The sequence below is a fragment of the Syngnathoides biaculeatus genome, chromosome 19 (assembly GCF_019802595.1).
Source record: "Syngnathoides biaculeatus isolate LvHL_M chromosome 19, ASM1980259v1, whole genome shotgun sequence".
Taxonomy (NCBI): domain Eukaryota; kingdom Metazoa; phylum Chordata; class Actinopteri; order Syngnathiformes; family Syngnathidae; genus Syngnathoides; species Syngnathoides biaculeatus.
Window position 1 is genome coordinate 16,341,464 of NC_084658.1, and position 26,359 is coordinate 16,367,822.

The 26,359-nt window shown below is 46.1% G+C and overlaps 1 protein-coding gene across 1 annotated transcript; it reads left to right on the top strand.

Moving 5' to 3' along the window:
• The first annotated feature begins 853 nt into the window (after positions 1 to 853).
• cdh10a (cadherin 10, type 2a (T2-cadherin)) lies at positions 854 to 18,903 on the top strand. The gene is made up of 11 exons (XM_061804897.1): positions 854 to 1,120; positions 8,514 to 8,808; positions 10,881 to 11,000; positions 11,275 to 11,442; positions 12,072 to 12,253; positions 13,226 to 13,479; positions 14,353 to 14,489; positions 14,578 to 14,699; positions 15,204 to 15,373; positions 15,443 to 15,717; positions 17,857 to 18,903. The coding sequence occupies exons 1-11, from the start codon at positions 917 to 919 to the stop codon at positions 18,345 to 18,347; spliced, it is 2,418 nt and encodes an 805-aa protein (XP_061660881.1). The 5' UTR covers positions 854 to 916; the 3' UTR covers positions 18,348 to 18,903.
• The last annotated feature ends 7,456 nt before the right edge of the window (positions 18,904 to 26,359 follow it).

Here is a 26,359-nt window from a genome sequence, read left to right on the forward strand (position 1 = left end):
ACATATTGTCTAAATGTATGATTATCAAAGACAGAATATTCTTTCGATCTCCTGCACCCCGTGGAGGGCTAATCTCCGTCCTAGGCGGGTTCAAATCTGGACATACATTTTGCTCGTTTCCAGTCATTCTTGACAAAGAATCAGTTTTGATTGCAGCGAGTGTGGCGAACCGTCAGCATTCTCGACGCGTTCTGGACTTGGGCTCGTAATGACAAGACTACAGTCCCCCTAACTCTATCTCGGTTCACCCATCATGGTCCATAATCTTTCATGTCAAACAGAAAAACGTTCATAGTGTGTTTGAGGAGTGCAAGTTTTAATATGATGAGAGAGATATCAAGTGTTTAAAATACCCGGTCTCTATATTAAGAATTGAAACATCAATTGTCAATTGGTCGACTAGGTTAGAAACACGATGAATTAGTCTCCTGTAGTTGAAGTCAGAAGTATTTTCTCAAAAATTGCGACATAACGCATATTAACCAGAATTCTGGTTCTTAAAGGCGAGTCTGGAACGTAACGCCGATGAATGGGAAACGGAACCCAAGTTTTTTGGAACATGCAGTCGTTGGAACGACTCACTGACCTAGGCTGACAGTGTTGAAGTCAAAATAATGAATATGTTCTGGAAAACGTTTTGTGATGCTACCTGAAGGTGAAATTGATTACGCACCATACGTAAGCTTGAAAAGCCCAGGACTCCCTGTCGTGTATTTCGTTATGCTTGTTCAGACCCGTACACGTCTGTAACTAAGGTTTCTCGTCTCCCTGCAGGTGTTCAGCGTCACGGTGAGGAATACAATGCGTGTTGCGCTCACACGACCTAGCAGCCGTCGTCAAGTACCAAGGTCCTCTCCGTAATTCCCAAGTTGTCATCATTCCGGACTTGTGCCCCCCCACCCCCGACTCGGATACCATGCTCATCGGACAGGTGGTCCTTACGCTGTGCTCGCTGTGGCCCGCCACCGCCCTGCCGCTCGCGGCCGGGAATATCGGGAATGTGTTTGGAATGCCGGAGAGCGACGGCAGGATTCTGCAGCGCTCCAAGCGGGGATGGATGTGGAATCAATTCTTTCTGATGGAGGAATACACAGGAAACGACAATCAGTACGTCGGCAAGGTAAGGAACCTGCCAAAACAGATTGGGTCCGGAGTAATTACACAGAGCTCTAACTCCTCGCCAAGGACTTTGATTGGCTGAGAGGAGAATGGACTGACACAAAGCTCTCTGAAGTCAGTTGAGCATTGTTTTCATCTGGCCGAGACCGGCTAGAACGAACGGGCTTGTTGGGTTCATCTATGGAGTGCAAATTTTGCGTTGATCAAGATTTTAATTCATTGACTGATTGGGTTTAAGCAGGCTTGGGTCACAAACATCGTGACTATGACACGTTGTCGTTTCTCATGGGATACGAGCACCTTCGTGTTCCTTTCGTAAGTAAATTTGGAGACCCAACCAACAAAAGTTCTCACTCAGCTCTAGATCTAAGTTTGTCCTCATGAAGGGGAACGGCATGAAAGAAACACAAGACAAACCCAGCAAAAGTCATCTGCATCGTCCAATCCGAGATGAACTAGGCTCATTTACGTAGCTAGTAGGAGATATTTTACTTGTACAGGAGGCTAATTTAACAGCAATTAAATTAATCAGTACACAGATCTAGATCCACTCAGAGAAGAGCCAAACTGAAGCTAAGGACAGAAAAGTAGTCCTGACCCTTGCCTGGGTGTCAGGTTGCAGGGACTGCCTGTCGTAGTTGTCACACACATTCAGGGTGGCTTTTCCTAAAACAAAACAGCAACGTAATGGTGCAAAGATTTCTCATATCTTTAAGAAGGATAAAAGGGCTCATACTCGAGACCCCAAGTTGACTTAATTCGGGCTTCCATTAAAACAAAGCCACACAGTCGGTGTGTAGGTCAGTCATGAAGAGCCATGGGAAAAAAGTCCAAGTACTAAGACTCAGGACTGAACAGGCAGCTTTTGGGTAGATTCCAGTTGTCGAGATTTTAATAAAACCCAATAAGGAAATTCAACTCAATGGAAAGGAAAGCCACTGTATGGGATGAGATACTTCCACCAAATATATAGTGTGTGTCTATATATATATATATCGCTGTTTCAATTAGGTCAGATTAAATTTGTGTCATCTGGTCGGTAGGCATCCCGAGGGGCTACGTAGTCGTAGGTGGTTTTACTCCTGGAGAATAATTAGAACACCTTTTTTTTTAACCATTTTAAAGGCTTTTCCAAATTAGCAATCGCGTCGACATCGTGATTGTCAGCCGCCGAAGTGCAGTATTGAACCTGGCCGACTGCGGAGGCATTTAAAGACTTTTGTTTGACACGAGACTGCGAAGAAGAGGAACTGCAGGACCGGAGCAAGTAATCAATCACTTGTGACCTATTGATTTTGCAAAATAAAACTTCGCCGGCAGAGGCCGTGGAAAGCTCCTCTGGTTGCAGGAGACCTCGAGGAGGACAGCTCGCATTCGATTTTCAGAGTTTGTTAGCAACCAAGACAACAAGGTCTCGGGCCGACCGCGCTCGTCTTAAGGATCCGCGGATCGATTCTACCCGGCGGCTCGCGGAAATACGAGCGAGACGGGTTCCCGGGCGCTTCCTAAACCGCGGCGCAACGCATCTCCGGCAAGCATCCACCGCCCTCAAAAATGATGAGCTGTGGGACATGCGCGCTCCCGCCGGATCAGAGAGGGGGCTGCCGTCAGCCGGGGCCGAGGCTGCCGCAATAAAGACAGGTGTGATGAGCAAAGAAACACTACACTTATCAACTCCGGCGAGGCAAATGTGGTGACTGTCGACAGCCAATTTTCTCGGAGGAGGCCGCCTTTCATCACATACCTCATCCTCGGCGGTAAACAAGTGTGCAGCGGTGAGCCGCGGGGGGGGGGGGGGGGCGGTTTGCTCTGACAACTTCTTCTTTGCTATCACGCTGGAAGCACACACAAATGGAATGGCGGGGGGGAAGAAGAAAGCATATCAATCAGCTGGGCGGATGAAATGCGCCTTGTTGTGTTATGTGATGCGGCGGCAAAGTAAATGCCAAGTGTGAGGCGGGGTTATCTGGCGATGCGGCGGCGGCGGCTGCCGCGCGCCTCGCCTTGATGTTCCCCTGCAGCTGCGTGACAGCTCTGGCTTCATTTCTGCTGTCCAATATCCTTCATTATTCGGCTGTCAGAAAAAAAACATGAGGCCGTAATGAATTGCTGGGGGCGAGGCGAGGGGGGCGCGCTGCTGTTGAGGGGTGGGGCCACCTGTATCATTAATTCCGGCTCTTTGAGACCGAGGCGAAAAGGGACGCCGCCCGCCGCCGCCGTCGCCGCCACGACGGTCCAGCTGGTAAAGATCATTTCTTGGCATCGGCGACGGGCGGCCTTGTTTGTTTCGCGTTCAATCAAAGCGCGTGACCCGGCCCCCGCACGCTCACTTAAAAGGTTGATTTCTTGATTGCGCCAATCAAATCCCGTGAAAAGAAAAGATGAACAAAGCTGGCGCGACGGGAAAGGGCTCGTTTTCAGCACGCCGGGAACCACGGGTGGCGAAAAAAATGGGCCCTGAACAGAGTTGTGATGCAACAAATCTGACTGGTCAAGTTTTTTTTTTTTTTGGGGGGGGGGGGTTTGGTCCAACCATTTTGTCCTCACATTCGACAGATTCTGCATCTTTTTTCTGGACGGAAAAATGATTTCAAACACCCTTGGCTAGCGTCAAAGCCTTTATTGAGTGATGATTCAGTGCAGGGTTCTCCATAGCGTTCCAAGTGCTACTACGAGCGGACCTTGCTCTTTTTTTTTTTGTTTGTTTTTGTTTTAATCTAACGGACAATCTGTTTCTTGTTTTCAGCACCCACTTAGGAGTGTTATGACAACGGGTAATGACATCGTGTGACAAATTGGAAAGGAGCTACAAACAATAAAAACAAGAAAAAGATGAACCAAGACTTTCTGTAAGCCGAAAAGAAAAGATTTTATTGACTATCAAAAAAAAAAAAAATGCTATTACTGGAAGAGAATTGTGGCGTGTAAGATGAGGCAATAAACTGAAAAACGTACAATAAAACTAGACCTAATCCGGCACTATACTATACTTGAAAAATAATACGTCTAAAAAGTCTGAACTATCCTCACAATTGCACCCCACGAACTCTGAATTTTAATAAAAAAGGTTGACTTAATCCGTTTAAGTCCATGAACACACAACCAGGAGTTGACACAGGCAAAGAGTGGAGAGCCAACAAAAATGACTGCAAGCCAGTACGATTTTTTTTTTTTTTTTATTCAATTTTTTTTTGGGATGCTCGGCCAGCTGCGCTGCACACGTGCAGATCAATTAAGCGACCGGTGCCTGAGCGCAAGGCGAGAACCAGAAGGCTCAAACACAAAACAAACCCTTTCTCCGTTTAACAGATGAGGGGGGAAAAAAAAAGACATTTTTGGCAATATATGCAAGGTGGGAAAAAATCCAAATTGCCAGCACAAAAACCAGTAATTTCACTCCAATGTAATTATGTCAAGGGATGGTGACCGAATGTCGATGATGATGACACAATACACGGACTACATACTCTGCTCAGATGCGAGTCGCCCAAACTTGTGTTAGATTTCAAACGTGTTGATATTTATCACACTTAAAATTGACGTGACAGCTTGCTAATCTTTATCTTCTACTCAAAAGCTGTGCAGAACTCAAATCCAAAGCGCTGCGAGCGCGGCCATCGGCGGGAGATCTGGTAGTCAATACCGAAATCGGAATTTCGTACGCAAGCTGTGCGAGAAACTCTTCCACGTGCACCCTTCCGAATACTATTAAAATTTAAAAAAAAAAAGATCCATAGCAGTGAATGAGTGAAGTGCAGTAACGAGCTACTTGTACTTAGTTACTCGCCACTCGCGGTGGCGGCGCACGGGTGGAAAGCTTAAGCCCATCCAATCCCCTTTGAAGTGACTTTCACAGAGACGGCTAATAAGTGCGATGGCTGACCGTGTGCAGCTGCGGCAAGCCCACTTCTAAAGCCGGGCGAACACTCGCAATGCTGAGCAATACATCCACAAAACTTCACGCGAGCGGGGGCGAGCGGGGGAGCAAAATCCCATTAAGGCGCCGGCACCTTCCATTGTGCCCCGGCTCATAAAACCTTTGCCTTCGTAAGAATTATTACTATTTCATTTTGGCTGTGTTCGTATTTTTTTTTTTTTTTGCCGGCCTTGAGATGTGGCGGCGGCCTCGCTCACCACTTGAAAGAAATATAATATAAAGAAAGCAGCCTACAGCTACGCCGAGGTCCGAGCCCGGACCTGCGGAAAACGCAGTACGCGCCGCTGCACTGTTTTAACGGTAAAGACACAGCGAGAGCGGGCGGGAGAGTAATTATTCCGTCTCCATTCTGTTTCGCTATCTCCTCGCTGCAGCAGCGAGCGACGCGGCGCGGAGGGCTGACAAGAATTGCCAATGATTTCCTTGCTTTGCAGACAATTCCTTAGTGTTTGTGCGAGGCAATTTCACTCATCAAGGCTCTCCTCTGTGCTTGTGTTGTACAGCCATGAAAGGCTCCCCCCCCCCCCCCCCCGTTTTTCAACCGGAGCCACCGAATGTGCGCAAATGCGTTGCCGCCGCGCTAGCATTTGATTTCGCTAAAGCCGTGCGGAGACGCTTCATGTAAGCATTCGTAAGAGGCTGCAACAACGTGTTTCTTGTACTCGAAGGTTACTTCCCTTCTTCCGCCGGCTTGCCGCGGACGACCGAGCCTGTTTTTTTTTTTTTTTTTTTTTTTTTTTTGGCGTCAACAAATATTTTTAGATTTCTTGTCGCGCTCCTCGGCACGGCTGCTGGCGGGCGAAAGACGTTTGGTTTTGAAGAGAAATAATTCGCACAGACGTTCAAGATTAAGTCCTCGGTGCAAGTTTCCAGATATCTCATTTCAAATGTCCGAGCTTTTTTTTTTTTTTTTGCAAAGTTATTAATGCCACAGCTGCCGTTTACCTTTTTTTCGGAATACGTCACAGGGTCGAGGAGAGACGGCTCTTGGTGGCAAAATGAAGATTATTTTTCAAAGTTGTTCATTCTATTAGCGGCTAATTATCAAGCGCCACAGCTGTGCTGCAAGCCACATTGAGAAGAACTAAAATCTGCCGCAATTTATCTTCTTCCATCTGTCTAGCATAGCCTACGTGGTACAATATTGGTCATCAGATGAAATCTCGAGAATGAAATTCATCTTTCAGGGTTACCTGGAAATGCTCAAATCAAACCTACAATTGCTGTCGAATGTATTTTGATATAAAACAGCAATTCATATGTTGTTAGGTTTGGCTTAACAAGACTTTTTTTGTGGATATACTCACATAACACTGAAACTGGCCTTCGGAGGGGAACCTTATAAAGTCTGTTGGCTGACTTGGGAGTTTTACGTTTTATGGCAAGTCATCAAACATCGCAGCCACGCATCGACCGCAAGTAATGACAGGAATGATAATCCGGCAACTTCCGTCTGACGAGTATGTGTGGTTATAATTTGGTAGCAATCAGCCAAACTCTTGAACACAATTTCTTTCCCAGACGAATGGCCAACTAGTACCTAAAATGTAGGCCTTCTCGTGTCTTTTTAGCCATGGACTCTAGAGACTAAACACGTCGAGCATATTCCACGTTGGTAAAGATGCAGCAAATTAGGCTGTAAACAGCGTGCTAGCGTAGCTCCCCGTTACGGAAACAAGCCGATGACAGCTGATGGAAAATGCCATCAGCTCCTGTCGGCAATAACGATAAAAATGTTGTTCTGGGAGTTGATTGTTTGGCGGCACCCTGCAGGTCATGACAAGGTGCGGGCGGTTCAAGGCAAGCGCGCAAGTGGAAGCCCATTTAGATGCAAACAAATTCCTGCGAACACCTCGCCGGCGTAAAGCTGTCACTCACAGGCCCCGCCTTCGCATCTCCGAGGCCTTGTAAATCCGACGTCCTTCCGCGCTCACAAATCAGGCGAGTCGAAGTTCTAGCAGGCGACCGCAACATTTTTTGAACTCATTTTTCATCACCGAGTGACAGACTCCTATTTCCGCCAAAGACACCAAGTTTAGACCTACAGTCCACACGTTGAAAACTAAATTTTGCCGTTGACATCCGTCTTCTTGCCAGCTAACAAATAATTAGCTTCCTCACCGCACAGCAACATGAACATTAATTAATCGTACAGCGACGGTCAAAGACTTGTCATTGAACGAACGCACGAGACGAGCACTCTAAAAATAGCAGCTGACGGATCCACGGGCGTAATGAGCTTGAATCAAGCGTCTGTCACCCTCTCCTAGAAGGTGATGGATAGGTCGGAGGTGACTAATTTTAGCTGCTGCCTGTGCCGCAGGTCGGCTTCTAGTTGTTCCTCAACTGCGCAATTTGGAAGACAAATGCAACACCGTGATTCGTGAAATATGTCACGAGAGCTGGCGGGACGTTTTAGCGTGTCTCGCTCCATTCGGGGGAAGAAAAATTGAGAGTCGTGAGGATTTCGGTCATGACAAGCTGCATTGGAACGGGAGCTAAGTGCAATTAAACGATGATACATGCTCGTGACAACAACTGCTAAAAGTTGCCTACGTCCGCACAAGGTTGTTGGATGTAACAAAGAGTCAGCCTTGGCTTGGAACAAAAAATATTACCGAGATGGAATTAAAATGAGAAAAAAATGACTAGCCAACGGTAGAAAATGAGTTCCGACGACGTCGCCGAGAGGGTTTCAAGTCAGAGTCAAGGTTTAAAATGAGGATTTCGAGACACATTTAAAACTAGGGTTCCAGTTTTATGATGTCATTAGCCATAGAGCGCAGCCACTAAAGAATCTCTAGTGTAAGTAAAAACACGTGTAAGGCAGAATGACCGAGCAAACAAATGAATGAAAATCTGTAAATACGGAGCCAACGTTCTTGGTAACGTGCCGGATCACGCAGGAAATGGAATCTCTTGCAATTTTCAGTGATCTATGTGGAAAGTGTTCTCGAAATAGCGCACACTACGCTACATCATAACCTCATCTTCAGCCATAAACAACAACCGAGAAGTAGTCTTCCACGTCCTTGAGAGAGACGTGCTAATAAGACAAAATGGGAGACACATTAGATCCGAGCTGCCGCTTGAAAAGAAGAAAGGAGAAGCGGAGCATAAAAACCTCTTCCGTGGGATTTTATGAGCCGTAATGTGCGCTTCATATGCCGCCATTGCCTCCTATTTGCTGCCGGATCGATTCACTTCGACGTGGACGTCCAATACAAAGGGAAAAAAAAGTGACTTGATTGCTCATACGCTGCAAATTAGAAGTAGAATCACTTAAAAACACTTTCGAGTGGAGCTTTGGAGCACAAGTTATGTTTTTTGCAGCCTGACTGCTGAGGTGCAATCATAGCTCAAAGGGCCTCCTCTCCAAACGGGGAACAAAGAAAAAACGGGCCAAGGCCAAAACTCTTTACGTCTATTTCTAAAACCCTACGCGTTCATTTCGCAGATACACTCCAACATGGACAAAGACGACGGCACCGTCAAGTACGTCCTGACGGGAGATGGCGCCGGCACGCTATTTATGATCGACGAGAAGTCGGGCGATATCCACGCCACAAAGAAGCTAGACCGCGAGGAGAAGGCCATGTACACGCTCCACGCCAAGGTTCTGGATCGCATCACCAACGAAGAGCTGGAGCCCGACACGGAGTTCAACATCAAGATCCACGACATCAACGACAACGCGCCAAAGTTTGAGAGGGACGTCTACTTTGCCAGCGTGCCAGAGATGTCCGACGTCGGTGAGTGGCAATTGATTCGGCGGGCAGATATGATGGAGGTGTAAGAACCAGCATTGAGTTGGATTAAACATGGAAGAAGGCTGCAACCGAATAAAACTAGCATCACAGAAAATGCCAACCAAACACCCGCAGAAGTTGATAAAGAACCAGCGTAGATTTGGACCAATAAAATAAGCGAGGCAGAATCAAATAATAATACATACCTCAAGATAGTCGACAAAAAGTTGCAGGTGCTCCAATTCTCTGCCTTTATTTTAATTCAAAATATGACCATTATACTACGCTAATAAGCCAAGTGCATGCTAGCTGCTATAATGGACATTAAGTGTGTATTTTACGTTGCTTAAGACAGCGAAAGAAGTGAACGCGAGCATTAAAAAAAATAAAAATTAGATGAGATGTTAGCTAATTAGCATGTCAGTTAGCCATAAAAAAAAAAAAAAAAACAAAGGCTAGCTTTCGTAATGACGCTAATCTGACCTTCATCTTTGCATCCAAAAGAGGCCAAAATAGAAATAAGATCCAATCAATCCAATTAAAATTCATTTCTATACATTTCTGATTTCAGTTTCAAAAACTGACAAAAGTTTCCGCTTTGGTTTGCACCCAAAATACAAGTAAGCAAAGCTGCATGTTCGCTACTAGATTTAATAGCAATTCGACAAGTTGCTCAAGTTGACGAAAAATCAGAACTGGTCTTGACGACATATACAAGTGATACGGAGTCGTACTTTAATAAAAAGTAGCAGTCAAGAATGCTAGCTGCTACAAGCTGCTTGGGTCAAAGTTATTGAGCTAAAGTACATTCTAGCGACCAGTCGATAAAGAAGTATGATGTTATTTCCGTCTTAAATTTATCGCAGCTCAACAAAGTGTGCGATTAGCGATCCGTTCGCTGCTGTTCATTCATTAAATCCCGACGATAAATAGAACGCACAGCGGCAGCGCTCGTTCCGTCGTCACGTGACGTCGGAGTCACGTGACGTGCGTTGTCACCCTCATTAAGCATTCACAACAAGCGCTGACATTATCCATTTTCTAATAGGCGCTCCACACGCTCTATGTTCCGATTGTCACTCTTTCCAATTAAGGATTTGCTCGGCCGCATTTATTTCATTCCGTTCAGGGTATAAATAAACCAAATGGCCTGAATATACGCGCGATGCCTATAAAGCATTATCCAAAAAACGCAATTACGCGGCCGCAAATGAATACAATCAGCGGGGTCAATCAAAAGCCAATTATCTGCGCGGCAAATAACAAAAAGGTTTGTTTGCGGGGATTCACGACGCCGAGTAAAAGATGGGTCAGGGTCGCCGTTAGTCTCCGGGCCGACTAATAAAGCGTTCGGAGCGAACATCGAGTCAGCCGGCCATGGAGAGGCGGCGGCCATCAGTTCTGGCACTAAGTGGGACAGATGTTCAAGGCTTCATTAGTATGCGGCCGGACTCGGCGACCCGATCGCTGCGCGGCGGCGGAGGTCTCCGGAATGCCAAGGACGGCATTAAGCGGGCCTGGCCTTGTGAAGGATATGGAGCTGCAACAGGATCTCGGTCTCTCTCTCTCTCTCTGGAACTTGTATCGCTATAGACAGCCTTCATAACTTACGTCGACCGTGACATTTTTCACCGCAATAAGCGCAATAAAGTGGCACTATCACTAAACTGCAATGTTGGGCATAGCCGACACTTAACAGCCTCTTAACGGGGGGCGAAATATCGCAAGTTGGGGTTTGCCTGACTAAAGTGGGATTTTCTTTGCAGGTGTTTCACTTTTGAGCGTCAAGAAAAGAACACAGAGCGCCTACTTGTGGATCAAATGCACACCGCAGATTGATTGCATTTGCGGCATTTTCCTCTCATCCATCTATTTTCGATTTGCGCCGGCACAAACAGACGATCGTTCCCATTCTGATCACTGCTTTCATACAAATTTTCGTGTTAGCCATCGTTTATGAATGATCTGGTTAGTGTTTGCGATTAAAACCTGAGCGAGGTCAACAATGGGACCTTTATTTAATCGAGGATTCTGGTCCACGCTCACATTGACCTCGTCTTCTTCTTCTCTCACAGGTACTTCCGTGGCTACCGTGACGGCAACGGACGCCGACGACCAAACGTACGGCAACAGCGCCAAGCTGGTCTACAGCATTCTGCAAGGGCAGCCCTACTTCTCCGTGGATTCTGAGAACGGTACGCAGCGCAAAAGCGACCCCCGCCTCGCCACGGAGTACGCAGTCTATAAAAAGGTCTCGTTAAGAGTGTGACGGAACATTAAACAGCGTCCCGCGGAACGAGGATTTCTTCCTCCCCGTTCTTAAGCGCCGCTAAAGACACGTTTTCCGGGACTAACCCTGCAAATCCGTCTCTTAAAATACTAAGCTAATTAGGAGAAAGACGACTTAAAGCAAGGAAGAGAATGTCAGAGTCGTGAGAGGTGGTTTTTTTCTTTTCATCTTTTTCGCAGGCACCATCAAGACAGCCCTGCCCGGCATGGACAGGGAGGTCAAGGAGAACTACCAGGTGGTGATCCAGGCTAAGGACATGGCCGGACAGATGGGGGGCCTCTCGGGGACGACCACGGTCAGCATAACCCTCTCCGACGTCAATGACAGCCCGCCGCGCTTTGCCAATCGTAAGTATCTCCTTCTTCAACCCTCTGGTATTTTAGAACTTTTCAAAATATCCACGAATCAGTAATATTTCAGAGTTAACACTGCAGGTAGATGTTTTTCCACAGAAGCACATTTAGCACCTCTGACTTCTCTATCTGTTCCTTATATTTAGCATGACTGTTGTGTTTTTTTGGGGTTTTTTTTTTCAACTCTTTCATTGTTTCGAGATGCCCACATAACCCTTCAAAGACCAACAGGCGACTGCTCCTGCAGGACTCAGTCCGGCGAGAGGCAAACAGTTTTTCAGGACCATTTCAAATTCAGTCTTGGCCACTGCTAGCATCGTGCTATGAAAAATACTTTTTTTTTTTGTTTTTGTATGATGTCACAGTTCCCACAATTACAAACATCTTCCTTGATTCAACACACGCCGATCAACCTAAAATGGATTTTACTAATGTGTCCGGCAGCACAGCCTTACTGTACACCAACGATTATATACTGTACGAATAAACGTATAATTGTATTTTGAGCCGCTTCAGGAGAAGTCAGAAAGTCGTTTGAGATTTTTATTGTTGTTAACTGTCAAAACGGGTCAAAAACTGACCCGAACAAATCCCACGCCCCCACTCCCGACGACCGCTTTCAGACTCCTTCCGCATCGCCGTCGTGGAGTCCACGGAGATCGGCAGCTCCGTCGGCCGCGTGAGGGCCGACGACCCGGACGTGGGCCGCAACGCCGAGATGGAGTACAGCGTGGTGGGAGGCCACGACAACTTCAACATCGTCACGGACAAGGCCACGCAGGAGGGCGTCGTAGTCATCAAAAGGGTGATTTGGTGTTGTCGTGTCAAAATCGAGGCTGGTCGAAAGGGCTCCCATTTCTTGCTATGTTTAGGATCTGTACCAAATTCGCAAAAATCGACCCATAGTTTTTACATTTTGGTTGTCACCGTTTTCTACAGCTTTTGTTCAAACTCGATTTGTGGTTGAAAATATGCATAATAGCAATGAAATGCGGGGTCAATTGACGCGGCGACTACAGATTGATGTGATTTTCCCAGTCCTAACGACCCTCTTGAGGGGCGCCGTAGCTACAAAGTGACCTGCGAGTTCAACACCCATTTTATGGCATTTGCTGTGATTTGCAGTGAGCGCTTTCCCCCATCTACGCGGAAAGTCTGGCACCGGCACGTAGAGCGCCACACGGGAGATTAATGTGCCTGAGACACTTTAAACCCCGCGAGAAGATCTGCCTAATTCACCTTTTTTTTTCTTCCCCAGATGAATCCTGAGTCACTGTCCGACTTAAAAAAAAAAAAAAAAAATTGCTGTCATTATCACGCTTTCTCGCTTGTCGAGTTTTAAGTTCCTGGGTGAAGTGAAACTGAGCGTATTTCCTCTGCGCGTTCATTGAACTGAAGTTTTTATCGGCTTCCACGTCTCGCCGTGAATACCTCCAACGCACAATCGCAGCACTTTGGATTAAGAGCGGCTGTCTGATAAGGTTCTTTTGCGGGAAAAAGGATAAATGACAAATTTTGCTTTGGAGAGCAGTGACGTATAGAACCAGCCGTATCCCGAGCCTTTGAAACGGATAAAACGGGAGACTTTTGAGAGAAACTCGACCCCACCCCCCACCCCCACCCCCGTAAAATCTTCGCAATCAGCATTCTTCACCCTGACTTGTAGCTTCCGATTGAGAGCGCGGCTGAGATAAAGGCCGACAAATGGAAGACGCTCAAGTGCGTGTTACGGTCCCCCGCGGTGAGATTCCTGAAGATGATCCCTCTCTTCTTACAGGCGCTCGATTACGAAAGCAAGCGGGACTACGAGTTCAGGGTGGAGGTGAGGAACACGTACCTGGACGCCAGGTACATCCAGGGTCTGCAGTTCAAGGACTTCGCCACCGTCAAGGTCACGGTGGAAGACGTGAACGAGCCCCCCGTTTTCACGCGTAACCCTTACATCATCGAGGTGCATGAGGACACGGCCGCCGGTAGCTTCGTGGGCGTGGTGTCGGCCCGGGACCCCGACGCTGACAACAAGATGGTCAAGTATGTAGCAATTACTGACACCCAAAAACTACTTGAAATAAAAGGGAAGCAGTGCATAAAGGACACGTTTAGTTTATTGACTGACTTTCGATTCAGAGGCGGTTCAAAAACCCCTCATTCAGCGCACAAATCAAGAATCCTGACGGAAGCCGTCAGTGAATTGCATAGAGAGGCGGTCTACGTCCGAGAAGGCTGAGAATCCTCTGCGGTCAGCCGTGCAAAATCAAAGGGTCTAAATTAGTCGAATTGATTGACGCCTCTCAGCGAATACCGAGTGCTCCGAGTCTGCTAACGCTGCGTGGTGTACTTTTTCATACGTTTGGACGATTCCAAAAGTGAAAAATTGCAAAAGAATGGAAAACTGGTAGAGGTCACACACGAGTTACAAATGAACCGCCAGGGCATGTTCTGTCACATTTGAATCTATTTTTCAGAATTGATTACCCTATTGATATTTCGTCGAGTATGAATAATCGGGTTAAAAAAAAAAAAAATCACACCAAAGCCCAAACCCACTGGTACATCATGTAATATGTACATTACATATCTAATAATGTCTTCAAAATAATTTACAGACGCTCCTCTGCCATTTTAGGCAAAATATATCAGTGGCCTATAGGCAGAGTTTCGATGCAGCAATTCTGCACCGACCCATTTTTGAAGTCAACTTGGCAGAGTTATTCGATTTATTTTCCTCCGCCCAAGTTGCGGCCCTGCAGATGCAACACGACACAACACTACTTGCAGTAACTTGTGTTTTAGACAACAACAAAATATTTGCAGCTGCCCAGCGAAGGAAAGCGAACGTTCCGACACGCGACGTCGGTAGAAAGTTTGGCGGCCCTGACGAGATGTTTTGACAACTTGCCGCAGATACTCCATCGATCGCCACACCGACCTGGAGAGGCTGTTCAACATCGATTCTTCAAACGGCACCATTACAACCCGGAAAGCTTTGGACAGAGAAATGTCCAAATGGCACAACATCTCCGTGATGGCCGCAGAAATAAGTACAACGTTCAGTTTGTGCCCGTTGGCTATTCGTGTTTACTGCAAGTACCGACAAATTCTAATCATTTTAACCCCGGTTTTTGGTAGACAACCCACGTCAGGTTGCCCGTGTGCCAGTATTTATCAAAGTGCTGGACGTGAATGACAACGCCCCGGAGTTTGCCATGTCCTACGACACGTTTGTCTGCGAGAACGTCAAAGCGGGACAGGTACGTAGCTAATACTGATCGGTGCGATTTAGTCTGAATCGCAAAGTGAAACATGTTGAGAGGTGGTAAAGAGCGATAACGACTCCCTTCAACATTTCACAAGCACAGCTGAAATTCGGTCGTCCATCTTTACGCCGCACAGTGAATACACAGCTCGCTTTCCCGACGAGGAAAAAGTAAAGTTGAGAGAACAAATAGCAACCCTAACCGTCATTGGGCAAAGGACCAGATGACTTGGCAGCAAAAGCGGTCGCTCGCTGACATTGCGAGAGGAAGAAGGTTGTTGTTAGCACGTTAGCGCCGAGGCAGTCACACGTCTGTGGTGCCATCCAAAACTTGTTGTTGTTCACAGCAGAGCCAAATGAGAGACCACTAATTCTTTAATTAGCTCATTTGCAGGCCATTGTGATTCCTGTTATCGTTCCATCATTTTAATTCCCCCCGAATTAGCTTCACGTTGCTAATTCTTTGTTGTTGTTGTTATTATTATTAACCCTCAAACAGTTGATTCAGACTATCAGTGCGGTGGATACAGACGAGCCGCTGGTTGGACACAAGTTTGTCTTCAGTATTAAGGCAGACAATCCAAACTTCACCATTAGTGACCGGGAAGGTGAGCAAATTGTGTTACTTTTGCACAAATTCCCTGCTAGCGTAATTCAAACTTTTTGCAAGTGGCGACTTTTCCTAAAAATATTAGCCGTCCAGTCTTAGCTATCAAAAGGTTGGTCGCCGTCAATCAGTGTTCTCTCTCCTCTTCCCCCAGATAACACCGCCAATATCCTGACCCGGCGGGGAGGCTTCAGCCGGCGCGAGATGAGCGTCTATTTTTTGCCCGTGGTGATTTCAGACAACGACTACCCCATCCAGAGCAGCACCAGCACGCTGATCGTGCGCGTCTGCGCCTGCGACAGCCGGGGCAACATGCAGTCGTGCAGCCCCGAGGTGCTGCCCTTCTCTGACGGCCTCACCACCGGCGCCCTGGTGGCCATATTGCTCTGCGTTATCATTCTGCTTAGTAAGTTCTGCCGTGCGAGACAATAATAACGCTGTCTGAAACCATGAAAAGACCGACGGGAATCACCAAAGGTTTATTTAGACACAGAAACCAGAGGAGCTCAATTATGATCTTGATGGGAAAGGATGTGAGTACTGAGCAGTGTTTTTTCTATTTTTAACACATCTAAAAAAAAAAAAAAAATGATGTCCTCACGTGATGGTGTGTGTGTGTAAGATTGTGGGAGGAAAAAAATTATATGCATTTCGGAATAAGTGTAAGAGAGGGAAAAATGTGAAATTCAGTTTTGTGAATACTTTCTGGATGCGCCGTTTGGTGGGGCCAAAAGCATGGAAGGATTTGCTGGTAATTAGGTTCAGAGTACACAAACTTGATTAGGAGCCAGTGAATGTGCGAAAGGGTCGGTCGGGGTAATGTGCTGCCAGGACTTTGAGTGGGCAGAATTCTGGCAGCGCAGTTTCTGGGCCTACTGTATTGGAGCGTGTCCATGGACTTGCAAGGCACCCCAGATTGAACAAACCCATTGCAGTAGAATCGAATTCAAGAGATTATCAAAGGTCTCGGCCGCAGTCGGAGTGATGGCCAGGGTCTTAGATTGTTTTTCACAAAGAAAGCTGACTTGCTGATGGATCTGAGGGGGTGTGTGAAGATGATGCTTAGAGAGATCTTTTGAACCAACATGAGCACTTCCCGAGCTCCAGATTGTCCGTGTTCAGGTTGATTGTCAACAGCTTTCATTCCCGTTGTTTCTGTTGAGTGCAAAGCTGTAGACAAATATTTTGCTTCGGCTCTCCTGAAAAAAACTGTCCTTGAACTTTGATGAGTTGGTTTAGGAAGATGGTGAAGATCCAGGGCCGTCTAAGGGACCTAGTACACTCCTTGATTGAGTCAAAGTTTGACTTCGTGTGAAGTCGGAGAAGGGGCAATGTCTTCAAACCTACTGAGCAGTTCCATTAGTCTTTTGTATGTTGAGTTTGAGTTGCTCGGATGTTGAACCGACACGATCATTTCACCATCTTTGCTTTACATTTGTTTCCACATATGTCACTTTGCACACCAATCCCCGGCTTCCCCGGTCCCGGAAGAACTTTCCATAAAGATTTTGAGGTTCGGTCGGGAAGAAGAAGAACTACGATCCGGGGACATCTGATTGAGCGGTCGTTTGTCATCGAGATGTCCAAAAGCTTTGTCAAAGCTTCCTTTGTGTACGGACAGTTGAACCCAATCACTCCGGGCACCGGCAAACCATCACAAGACCTGCTTGCCATCTCACGGGTTTCACGCTTGACGAAAGATCACACCGGCCTCAGCTTGGGCGAATTGGTCGAACGTTGGCATTGTGAGTGTCCTCCTCACTGTCACGTCCCAGAGCGCAGCAGCCAATCCGTCAGAAATGACCACGAGGCACCACTCAAACAGCTCACCGTCCGACCCCGGCGTGCACCTCATTGTAATTAGCACTCAGCCAGGAGGCGAGTGGACAAGCTCGCTGCCCGCGGTGCGGACAGAAAAGGTGAAGGACTCGTGCTCGTCGAAAATTCCGAGACTGTTTTCCCGCTTTCGCTCGGTGACCGCCGACTGCATCGCCGCTGCCGAAGGAACGAAAGGAGATTTGAGAGGTTGCGCGCCGGCCGGCGTCAAAAGTATCCTCGGAGCAAGGTGCATTTCGTACAGTCAACGTGCCATTCAAGGGAAAAGAAAGAAAAAAGCGTTCTCACTGAATCTTTAATAATCGGAGAGGAATGCCCGAGGCAGTGCTGAGAATTCATCAATGGCAGCAAATATGTTTTCCACTCTGCGTTTCAGCTCCCCGGCGCTCACTAATGCCTGCTACATGTTAGCATGAACACCACTTACCCTTCCTCCTCTCTTTATTTATTTATTGAATATTTATGCCGTTTTTCCAGGACTACTAGACACAAACATAACAGTGTGGGACAAGTGGCAATTACAGAACAAACTAAGATAAGACGGAAAAACAAATACTTGGGGGCGGCGGGCGGAATTGTGCTTTGGGGGTGTTTGGCAGGCGTATTGAGGTTTTCAATTTGTTGGGAAGAGGAAAGAAAGAACAAAACAGTGTGGCGAATGGTAGGAGAATGCTACTTATCCTCACTTCCCCGCTGTCCCTGTGCGCAGTGATCGTGGTTTTGTTCGCCGCCCTGAAGAGGCAGAGGAAGAAAGAGCCTCTGATCATCTCCAAAGATGACGTCCGGGACAACGTGGTCAGCTACAACGACGAGGGCGGCGGCGAGGAGGACACGCAGGCTTTCGACATCGGGACGCTACGCAACCCCGAGGTGATGGATGCTAACAAATTACGCAGGGACATCATCCCCGAAATGCTGTTTTCCTTCCGGAGGACATCTCCGATAAAAGATAACACGGACGTCAGGGACTTCATTAACGGAAGGCTTCAAGAGAATGATTCCGACCCGACCGCGCCCCCTTATGACTCGTTGGCCACGTACGCTTACGAAGGCAGCGGCTCTCTGGCGGAATCACTCAGTTCGCTGGAGTCTGCCACCACCGAGGGGGACCAGGAGTACGATTACCTCAGCAGCTGGGGGCCGCAATTCAAGAAGCTGGCAGAAATGTATATCGGGAGAAGCCCCGATCGGGAGACTTAGAAAGAGCTCAATCCCGTTTTTCCCCAGTCGGTCAGTTTGTTAGCGAGCTAGCCAGGCCCACCCTTTGTCTGGCTAGCCTCAGAGCTAGCGAGTCTACCATCAGCCTACCTATGTATCAAGCTAATTATCTGTTCATGTCCGATGCGCTAGCTAGTGTGCTAGTCCACTAGTTGTCTGTTTGACTCTCACGCGTGCACTCGTGCGCGCCGAAGGCCGTCGAGGAGTAGAACGTGACCAGGACAGTCCGGTTCTGAAAGTTTTACTGTTTTTGGTCATAATAAGTAAAGATGCCTTTTGACTTATAGGTCTTTTTTTTTTTTTTTTTGTGAACAATGGTGTGGAAATGTGTTTTGTAATCGAGCAGAGCGATAGCAGTATTGTATACACTCAATGTTTAATGGCACTGGATTGTGTGTGGGAGCCCAGTCACTCCATGCAAAACTGTACATGTACAAAGTGTTTTTAAACATCCTATATAATCTTTGCTATTATTTGTCTGACGAGCAATGTCCACGTGAACGGTTGGTGCAGTTCATTTGTCAAACTGGAATCATTTCATCGCGTAGGCGTAACATGTAACCAGAAAGTGTACGTTGTAGGAAAAAAAACAAAACAAAACAAAACACTGGATTCACGCTGCTTGAATGCCGAGTCATATTGTTTTATATTTATATTTTTATACTTATTTTCCTAATAAAACGGAGAAAAAGTTGCTTTCCAGGGTTCTGATGGGTGCTCATTTCTGCGATTTTTCAGACTCAAGAACTAAAAGATTGAGTGTGGGAAGCAAGATTGATCCAAGTGCCATTAATAAGGTCCAACAAATGTTCCAACTAATTGGACCTCAGCGGCCGATGCCGAGCTTTAAAAAGAGAAGCGGAACAGAGAGAAGAAAAAAAAAAAAAAAAAATCTCCTCAGGGCTCCTATCTGGACGCACCATGTGAGTGCATGATTAAGCAGAACATGTCGCTTTTGATGTAAGAAAGGCATTTGCATGTCACATGGAATAAAACATGACACATGACCCCCAGTGGTAAAGCAGCTGAGGGATGTCAGAGCAGCGGTGCTGGCCCACATTAGCGAGAACTTCAAGAATCTTCCTTAACCATCTCTTAACTTTCCATCAGGCATTCACGTTTGCTTTCGCAAGAGACCTCAAAAGATTCGACTTCAACCTTGCAAACATCTCGGTCACTGTGGCGTCGTGCACGAGAACAAGCGCTTGCAAATGTAAAATGTTTTCATGCCCCCTGCAGACTCACCGGAAACGAGCTTTAGCTTGGTTATTCAGGACGGGTCTTGTTGTGCCGTCGCGCTACTAAAATATGCAAAGTGAAATATCGCGGTGGGGCCCACCCGCAGAGCTTGTTCATGTCTTGTAGCGGAGCTATTTTAAAAGGCCGAGACAACGTTTTCCCAAAAGCTTTCAGCTCACGTGGAACTGGAGCCATTGGAACATCCGAGTAATGTACGAAAGATGTATTTTTTTTCAAGTTGAAAGGTTGATCCTCACAAACTGATCATGAAGGCAGTGAACGGCTGGGACTGGTCTCACTCTTGTTTTGATTCCAGTTTGGGCCACGGATGTCGGTGCTGTGTTTGCAGTTTTTTCATCACCCCTGGATGGATTTTCTCCAGTTGTGAACCAGTTTCCCCAACAAGGAAAAACCCTCCCACTCAGGTCCTTGATAACAGAACTAACACAAGAACTGATTTCTCGAAATGTTTGTTGCCAATTTCTCCATCGTCTTGGGTTGCGTGCAGCAAAACTCATTTCGCTGTACCTCGTACAAGTGAGATCAAGTAACCGTAAATGCCCTTTGAGATGTCAGGCAGGATACTATCAGCCAATCACAATCTGAGAATTTCAATCAAACCTAGTGCGGTTTCTTAACCAAAGTAAACAAACGATCCAAATGACAACTAAATCGGCAGATCCTTTCCGCCACAGTCCAGGTCTTTTGGCTCTTGGGTTGTACGCAGCAAAACTCATTTCGCTGTACTTCGTACAAGTGAGATCAAGTCACCGTAAATGTCCTTTGAGATGTCAGAATGACTTCACTAGTACTAGGATACTCTCAGCCATTTTCAAAACCCCCAAAAAGAACATCACAATTCCTCTGAGGATCTTAACCAAAGTAAACAAACGATCCGAATGACAACTAAATCGGCAGATCCTTTACGCCATAGTCCAGGTCTTTTGGCTCTCGGGTTCAGGGGCATCTGCTCCACCTGCGCGTCACCAAGTGTCCTGACACCTTTCTAACCACAAGCAGCGTCAAGGTTTTTAGGAGGACGGAGTCCCGGGCGGGACAGGAGCAGACGGCGTTGGCCTTCACACCTGCACATGTTTAACTGAAGCTCCATCAGCCATGTGTTCACGCCACGGTTTTGGACTTCCTGCTGGCTACTGATAATTTCTACAAGAACAAGAAGCCAATTGTGTACGCATTTGTTGTTTATTTCCTGCTGCGTGTCGTCTTGAAAAGGCTTACAGTTAGCGGGTCAGCCATCTTGTGCTCTGCTTGAGCGACTTGCGGTGCGGGACCGTGGACGGAAGCCATAACTGTGTGGCGTCGCGGAATTACAGAGCGTTGAGGTGTAAAGTCATCTTCGCTGCGCCGCCGATGCTCCCATCTCGCAATCATCTTTAACCCGAGTATGAATCCAAAGAATGACATTTTCGAGTATGACGCCGGGAAGCAAATGATTGGTTTGCCGTGGACAGATAGCTAGCTAAGACAGAAGAAGAAGAAGAAGAAGAAGAAAAGGTCAAAGTAAAAATTTGAATAGAAATAGTTGAAGTGTTGATGTCACCATGCGTATTATTGGAAATGTTATTCAATAAGACACGCATTACGGTCACTGGTGAGCTGGACGCCATCAAAGGAGAGTTTTTTTTTTTTTTTGTGTGGTTTTTAACAGTCTGGAGTGTTTAAAAGCAATGTGAAGGACACATCATCTTTATATTTAGGACCTAAAGACAAATTTAGAAAGTACAGACTATCATCAAACATGATCACGTGTTCAATAGCGGAGTAATCCTGACAAGAAATGTGCAAACGACACACAGTGACAGCACTACAACTCTGAATCAAGTAATAATGGCACGGACAGTTGCGCAAATTGGCGGTTTAAAAACTTGCTGGAATGTCAGCTGTTTTTGGTGTGCCTCAAGACAAACAACCGCTTCCACTCCAATACCTGCCTACGAACAGGTTAGTGCGACTGGCTGGCAACCGGTCCAGGGTGAACTGCAGTTTTCGGCCAAAGTAAACCGAGAATGCCTCCAGCTCACCCATGGACCTAATGAGGATAAGCAGTGTAGAAAATGGACAGAAGGGCAGACAATCACAGTCTTCAAAGAATTAATGTTTTTGAAAAGCTGAAGCAGAAGTCCAAACCTGGAACTCTAGAACCTCTACAGTACTAGTCTAGTGCAATTTTGACATTTCAGTTTGGGAACGCTCCAGTTCTGTTCCCGGTGCACAAAGTCAGCTTCGTCTGGACAAATGGGCAAAGATTTCCACACTTCAAACGATCTTGAAGAAAATCTTCCCAAAAAGAGCGAGAGCAGTTCTTGACGCAACTCCCAACGTCCGTGAGACGGGCTCGTACCGCAGTACGTTTGCCCGCATGGTTACATTCACGTGCACGTTCTTGACAGCACAGGTGGAGCGCCGCCTCCCCGTCGGGAAGCAGGACGGCGCGAAAGGGAGTAAATCCGAGCGGTCCAGATGGCCTTGCAGGGTGTGACTTAAAACCGCATGAAGAGCAACCTGTCCGTGGCAGAGGTCAGCGTCCCGAAAGCAGCCTGCGAACATCGACGCGTGCCAGGATAATCATCACCTCGCAACTTATATTTTGCAAATACACTCGACTAGCTTTCATGTTTCTTGGCGCCTCGCTCTTGGGTTTAAAGCAATTTCAGTGAACAGACGTGGCGTGAACATTAAAAAAAAAAGGGGGTGGGGTGGGGAAAGAGAACCACAAGGCAGCCAATTCCCTTCAGGCGAGTCGAATGACTTGGGGAGCACAAAGGGAATGAATCAGCGGCGTGGCGCGTCGCCGAGTTTGTCATAATTACGCGCAAAAGCAATCGTCAGTCGGCATCTTAACGAGCAAACAAATCGTCGCACGTTCTCAACGCCGTCTGGATCATTTTCTACGGGGAAATGTAAGAGCCGAGCTGGAAAAAAAAAAATAACATCGGACGCATATTGCTGCTGCCTTTGCCCTCGCTCGGATATTATTCTGTCGGGTTGAAATCCATCCAACGTACGCCGGTTTGCTCCTCCGTGTCGAGACAATAAAAAGTATTTTTTGCTCAGAACATGCAGTATGTGGCCTTTGGGGCCAGGAAATGTAAACGCAAGCACAGAAAATATGTTCAACGTCAGGTGATTTCTCGATTGACTATTTGGCTCCCTCTTCTGGAAGATTGAAAGAATACCAGTTCCGATCCAGCTTCTTTAGCTAGAACTAGTGAAGCCCTAACTCACCTTTGTCGGAACTCGAAGCTTTGACATATACGTGAAATCCAAATTTCTCATCGCTCACGCCAAGGTATGAAACCCTAACCAAGGGTGACTTGCAAACCGAACCTTGGTTTGAAGCCAAAATCCGAAACCCGTGCACTGGCTTGAAACCCTAACTGGAAGCTTGAACCGAAACCCGATACCCTGACTCCAAGACCTTACTCTGGCTTGAAACTCAAACCAAGAGTTGAAAGTTGAATTTAGAATTTAAAACTTATCGGACACCCTACCACTGACTGAAAACAAAGCCTTGCTCATTAAAAACCCAAAACCTGCCTCGAAACCCCAACTCAAACCCTAACCTAGAATTAAAACCCCAACATTATTATTCTGATGATGATTCCAATTTTTTTTTTTAAATCCAATTTTATTTGTTTTATTCGTTGCGCGTTTCCCCCTCCCCGACATGTTTTTAACCGTATGCAAATGGAAAATAAACCCATTAAATCTCAATTTCTCACCAAGCCTCGAAACCAGACACGTTTTTGACCGATTTTGATATTCGCCAGCAGAGGGAAGCAAAACTCTTTGGCCATTTTGCGGTACTTCTCCAGGCCGGGAAGAATCCACGTTAGCTCTTCTTGGATGCTCATTTGGCTTCGACTTCTTCAGTAATTTGATGATGACAGTAAATAGCACTCCATGTCCTCCATTATGCAGCCTTGACTTTAAAAGGTAAGAAAACTATAAAGTCACCATTAAAATAAAAACTCCCTCCCTGCGCCAGATTTATAACTCGTACGTCTGGAGATGATCTAATTCCTCTTGGAAGGTTAAAAGAACAGAAAATACATTTGGAAAAAGTAACGGGCCGCCGCGCAGCCCGAATAACGTGACCGCGCCGGCGAGAACCCGTTTCAAAAGAATTCCAAGAAACGCAAATAAGAAGAAGAAGAAGAAGACTAAGACAGTGGACTACAGTCGGCATTCCTGAGGTGGTGAGATTTCTTGTTCCAAAAACACCAGTTCTCAATTTTTTTCCCCACCATGTACCAAAAAAATACATTGCTATCGAAGTACCAGCACGTTAAAACAGTAAAAAAATACTTCAAAAAGGAGCCGGACAGCTAAAATGTCTGGACGTGATCTCGAGCGCACTTACCTCCACGAGTGGAAATCATGTCCGGCGATCTCTCGTTTATCGCGGGGGTTACGTTCCACGCGACTCTGCAATAGATGAAATCTGCCAAGGAGAGACCAAGAATTTCTTGTATTACTTTTACTGCATGTACGACATTTTCAAGATCGATGCATACACGGCATGTATTATCGGCAAGCAGTATATTCATGAAATGAGAAGGTATTATTTTTGTCCACTTGGGGTCATCAACCTCACATTCTACACCGCAGTTCCTGGGACGGTCATGCCCGCCTTTAAACTCTCTCTTGCGTCTTGCTTTTTGTACCATCACGTAACCAGGGCAACACGATTAAAGAAAGAGAAGGCAAAAATGCTTTTTAAACTCATCGAGTGAGCGTCAAATTACTCGGAGGAAGCTAACAACCGACGCTACCTCGTTCCAAACTTGAAAGGCAATTATTATATTGTGTTGTCATATCGCAGTGGTCGAGGTGTTTTTCGGGTGCCTTCCCGAGGTCAGCCTCTGGCTCATCTCCCCGTCGGCGCCACTCCGCCAAGCGTGATTTCGTGTTCGATTAGCTACGACAGGCACGGGACATTCAACGCAATGTCAATGCGACGCCACTACGGTTCAGTTGACGGGCAATCAAACGGGAGCGTAACGATCCGTCGGAGCGGCGGCGGCGGCGGCACCCGAGGCCACGGCGACCGTCGGATTGGGGCGGAAGTCACAGCTGATCGCTCGCCGATGGGGTTGGCGCCACCCAGCCAGGTTGCACACTGATAAAACGCTCAATGGGGTCTCCTGTGGCGCCATGTAGACGGCCCACAATGCAACAGTGGATTCAGGTCCCTTCTATTGTGATGCCCAAGATATGAATTTCATTCCAGAATTGGAAGACCGTTTTTGCACACCACCGTTTAAACAAAAACATGAAATACACCATTTTTGATATTTTGAGGTTTGTGTATATTATTTACTTCCTGGTGTTTTTTATGGTTGCTTTTGTTTTGTTTGTTGTCGCTTATCTTTTTTTTTTTTTCAAGATGCTGCTCTGACTGATATATTAATTTTATTGTATATAAGACTAAAGATATTTTTATAATATTTCTCTCATTATTTTACTATGTACTATGTGGATGTTCTATAAGAAAATAGCGATAACAGGTAGGATTTTCAGTTCAAATATTTTTTGTTTTTCTGATCCATTTTTACCTTTTCATGTTTGAAACTAAAAGTAATACATTTTTAAAAAAAACTTGTCATGATTAGCAGAAACATAAGAAACATTAAAGAACCTGTAAAGGTTTTTTTTTAAATGTTGCAGAATAATAAAATTTATTAGTCAAATTTATTCATTTAGTCAAATTTTAATGTTCGATAATACACGGGAACCCTAACCCCGCTGCACCAATTTCAGCACAATTTCAACAATTAAAAGGATGCCATATCAATAAAAATCTTCATTTATAACATTTGCAATATGTAAGTTTATCAAGCCGGAGGGAAAAAGAGAACTTTTAGGGGGTGCTCTCTTTTTTTTTTTTTTTTTAATATTCATGGATTGCTCGTGCTAGCGTTACAGCTAATGTCAGGATGACTACAATTTATACGGTAAGTCCTTGTTCCTCTATTTTTTTTTGGGGGGGGGGGGACAGAAAATGTCCTCCAAATAAAAATTTGCTTGGTCCAATTCTGAAATGAACCTCTCAAGAGATGGAAAAAAACTAAAAAAATTACAAGGAATTTTTGACACTTTCATTGGAATTCAATTTTAAAGGCGGCTAATTTCATTCAGCCACTCGCTTCTTTTGCCGAGGAAATTCTTTTGAGGACAAAAATCCAGGCGCTGCTGGCCTTCAAGGTCCACACAAGTTTTGTGTAAGAAGACAAACTGAAGGCCCCACATGAATCACGCTCAATTCATTTTATGAATTTCCATCTTGCCGTCAATAAAATACCAGATTTTATCAAGACCCCCGTTTGCCACCTTGAACTCCTTCCGGAGTCGCGGAATGAACGCGAGGTCGCGCTCCGTCACATGATACAATCGGCTGACTCACGTCTGTCGAAGGAAGCGGGCGGGTTTGTGTCTTTCAATGGCCGACCGGATTCTTTCAATGAATGCTGAGAAACTTGCTTTCAAATCCCGAGGAACGACTCGGGAGCCCACGGACGGAACTGCAATCGCGATCTAAAACCCTCGTTTCAAACCCTCAAATCCTCTCATTTGAAACCTTAAAGGAGACTTGAACTCCAATTTCAACACTCGAGGCTATTTTTTCCAAACCTAACCCATGTTTGAAACCACGATCTTGTCTTGAAATCATAATTTGAAACCCTTACCTTGACTTTAAACCAAAATTTGAAGCTTGTTTGTCACCCTAAACC

Bases quoted from the DNA above. Each gene is read 5' to 3' on its own strand.
- cdh10a (XM_061804897.1), top strand. From the start codon at position 917: ATGCTCATCGGACAGGTGGTCCTTACGCTGTGCTCGCTGTGGCCCGCC. The intron at 11,443-12,071 runs GTAAGTATCTCC...GACCGCTTTCAG, and splicing joins CCCGCCGCGCTTTGCCAATC to ACTCCTTCCGCATCGCCGTC. The intron at 14,490-14,577 runs GTACAACGTTCA...GGTTTTTGGTAG, and splicing joins CGTGATGGCCGCAGAAATAA to ACAACCCACGTCAGGTTGCC.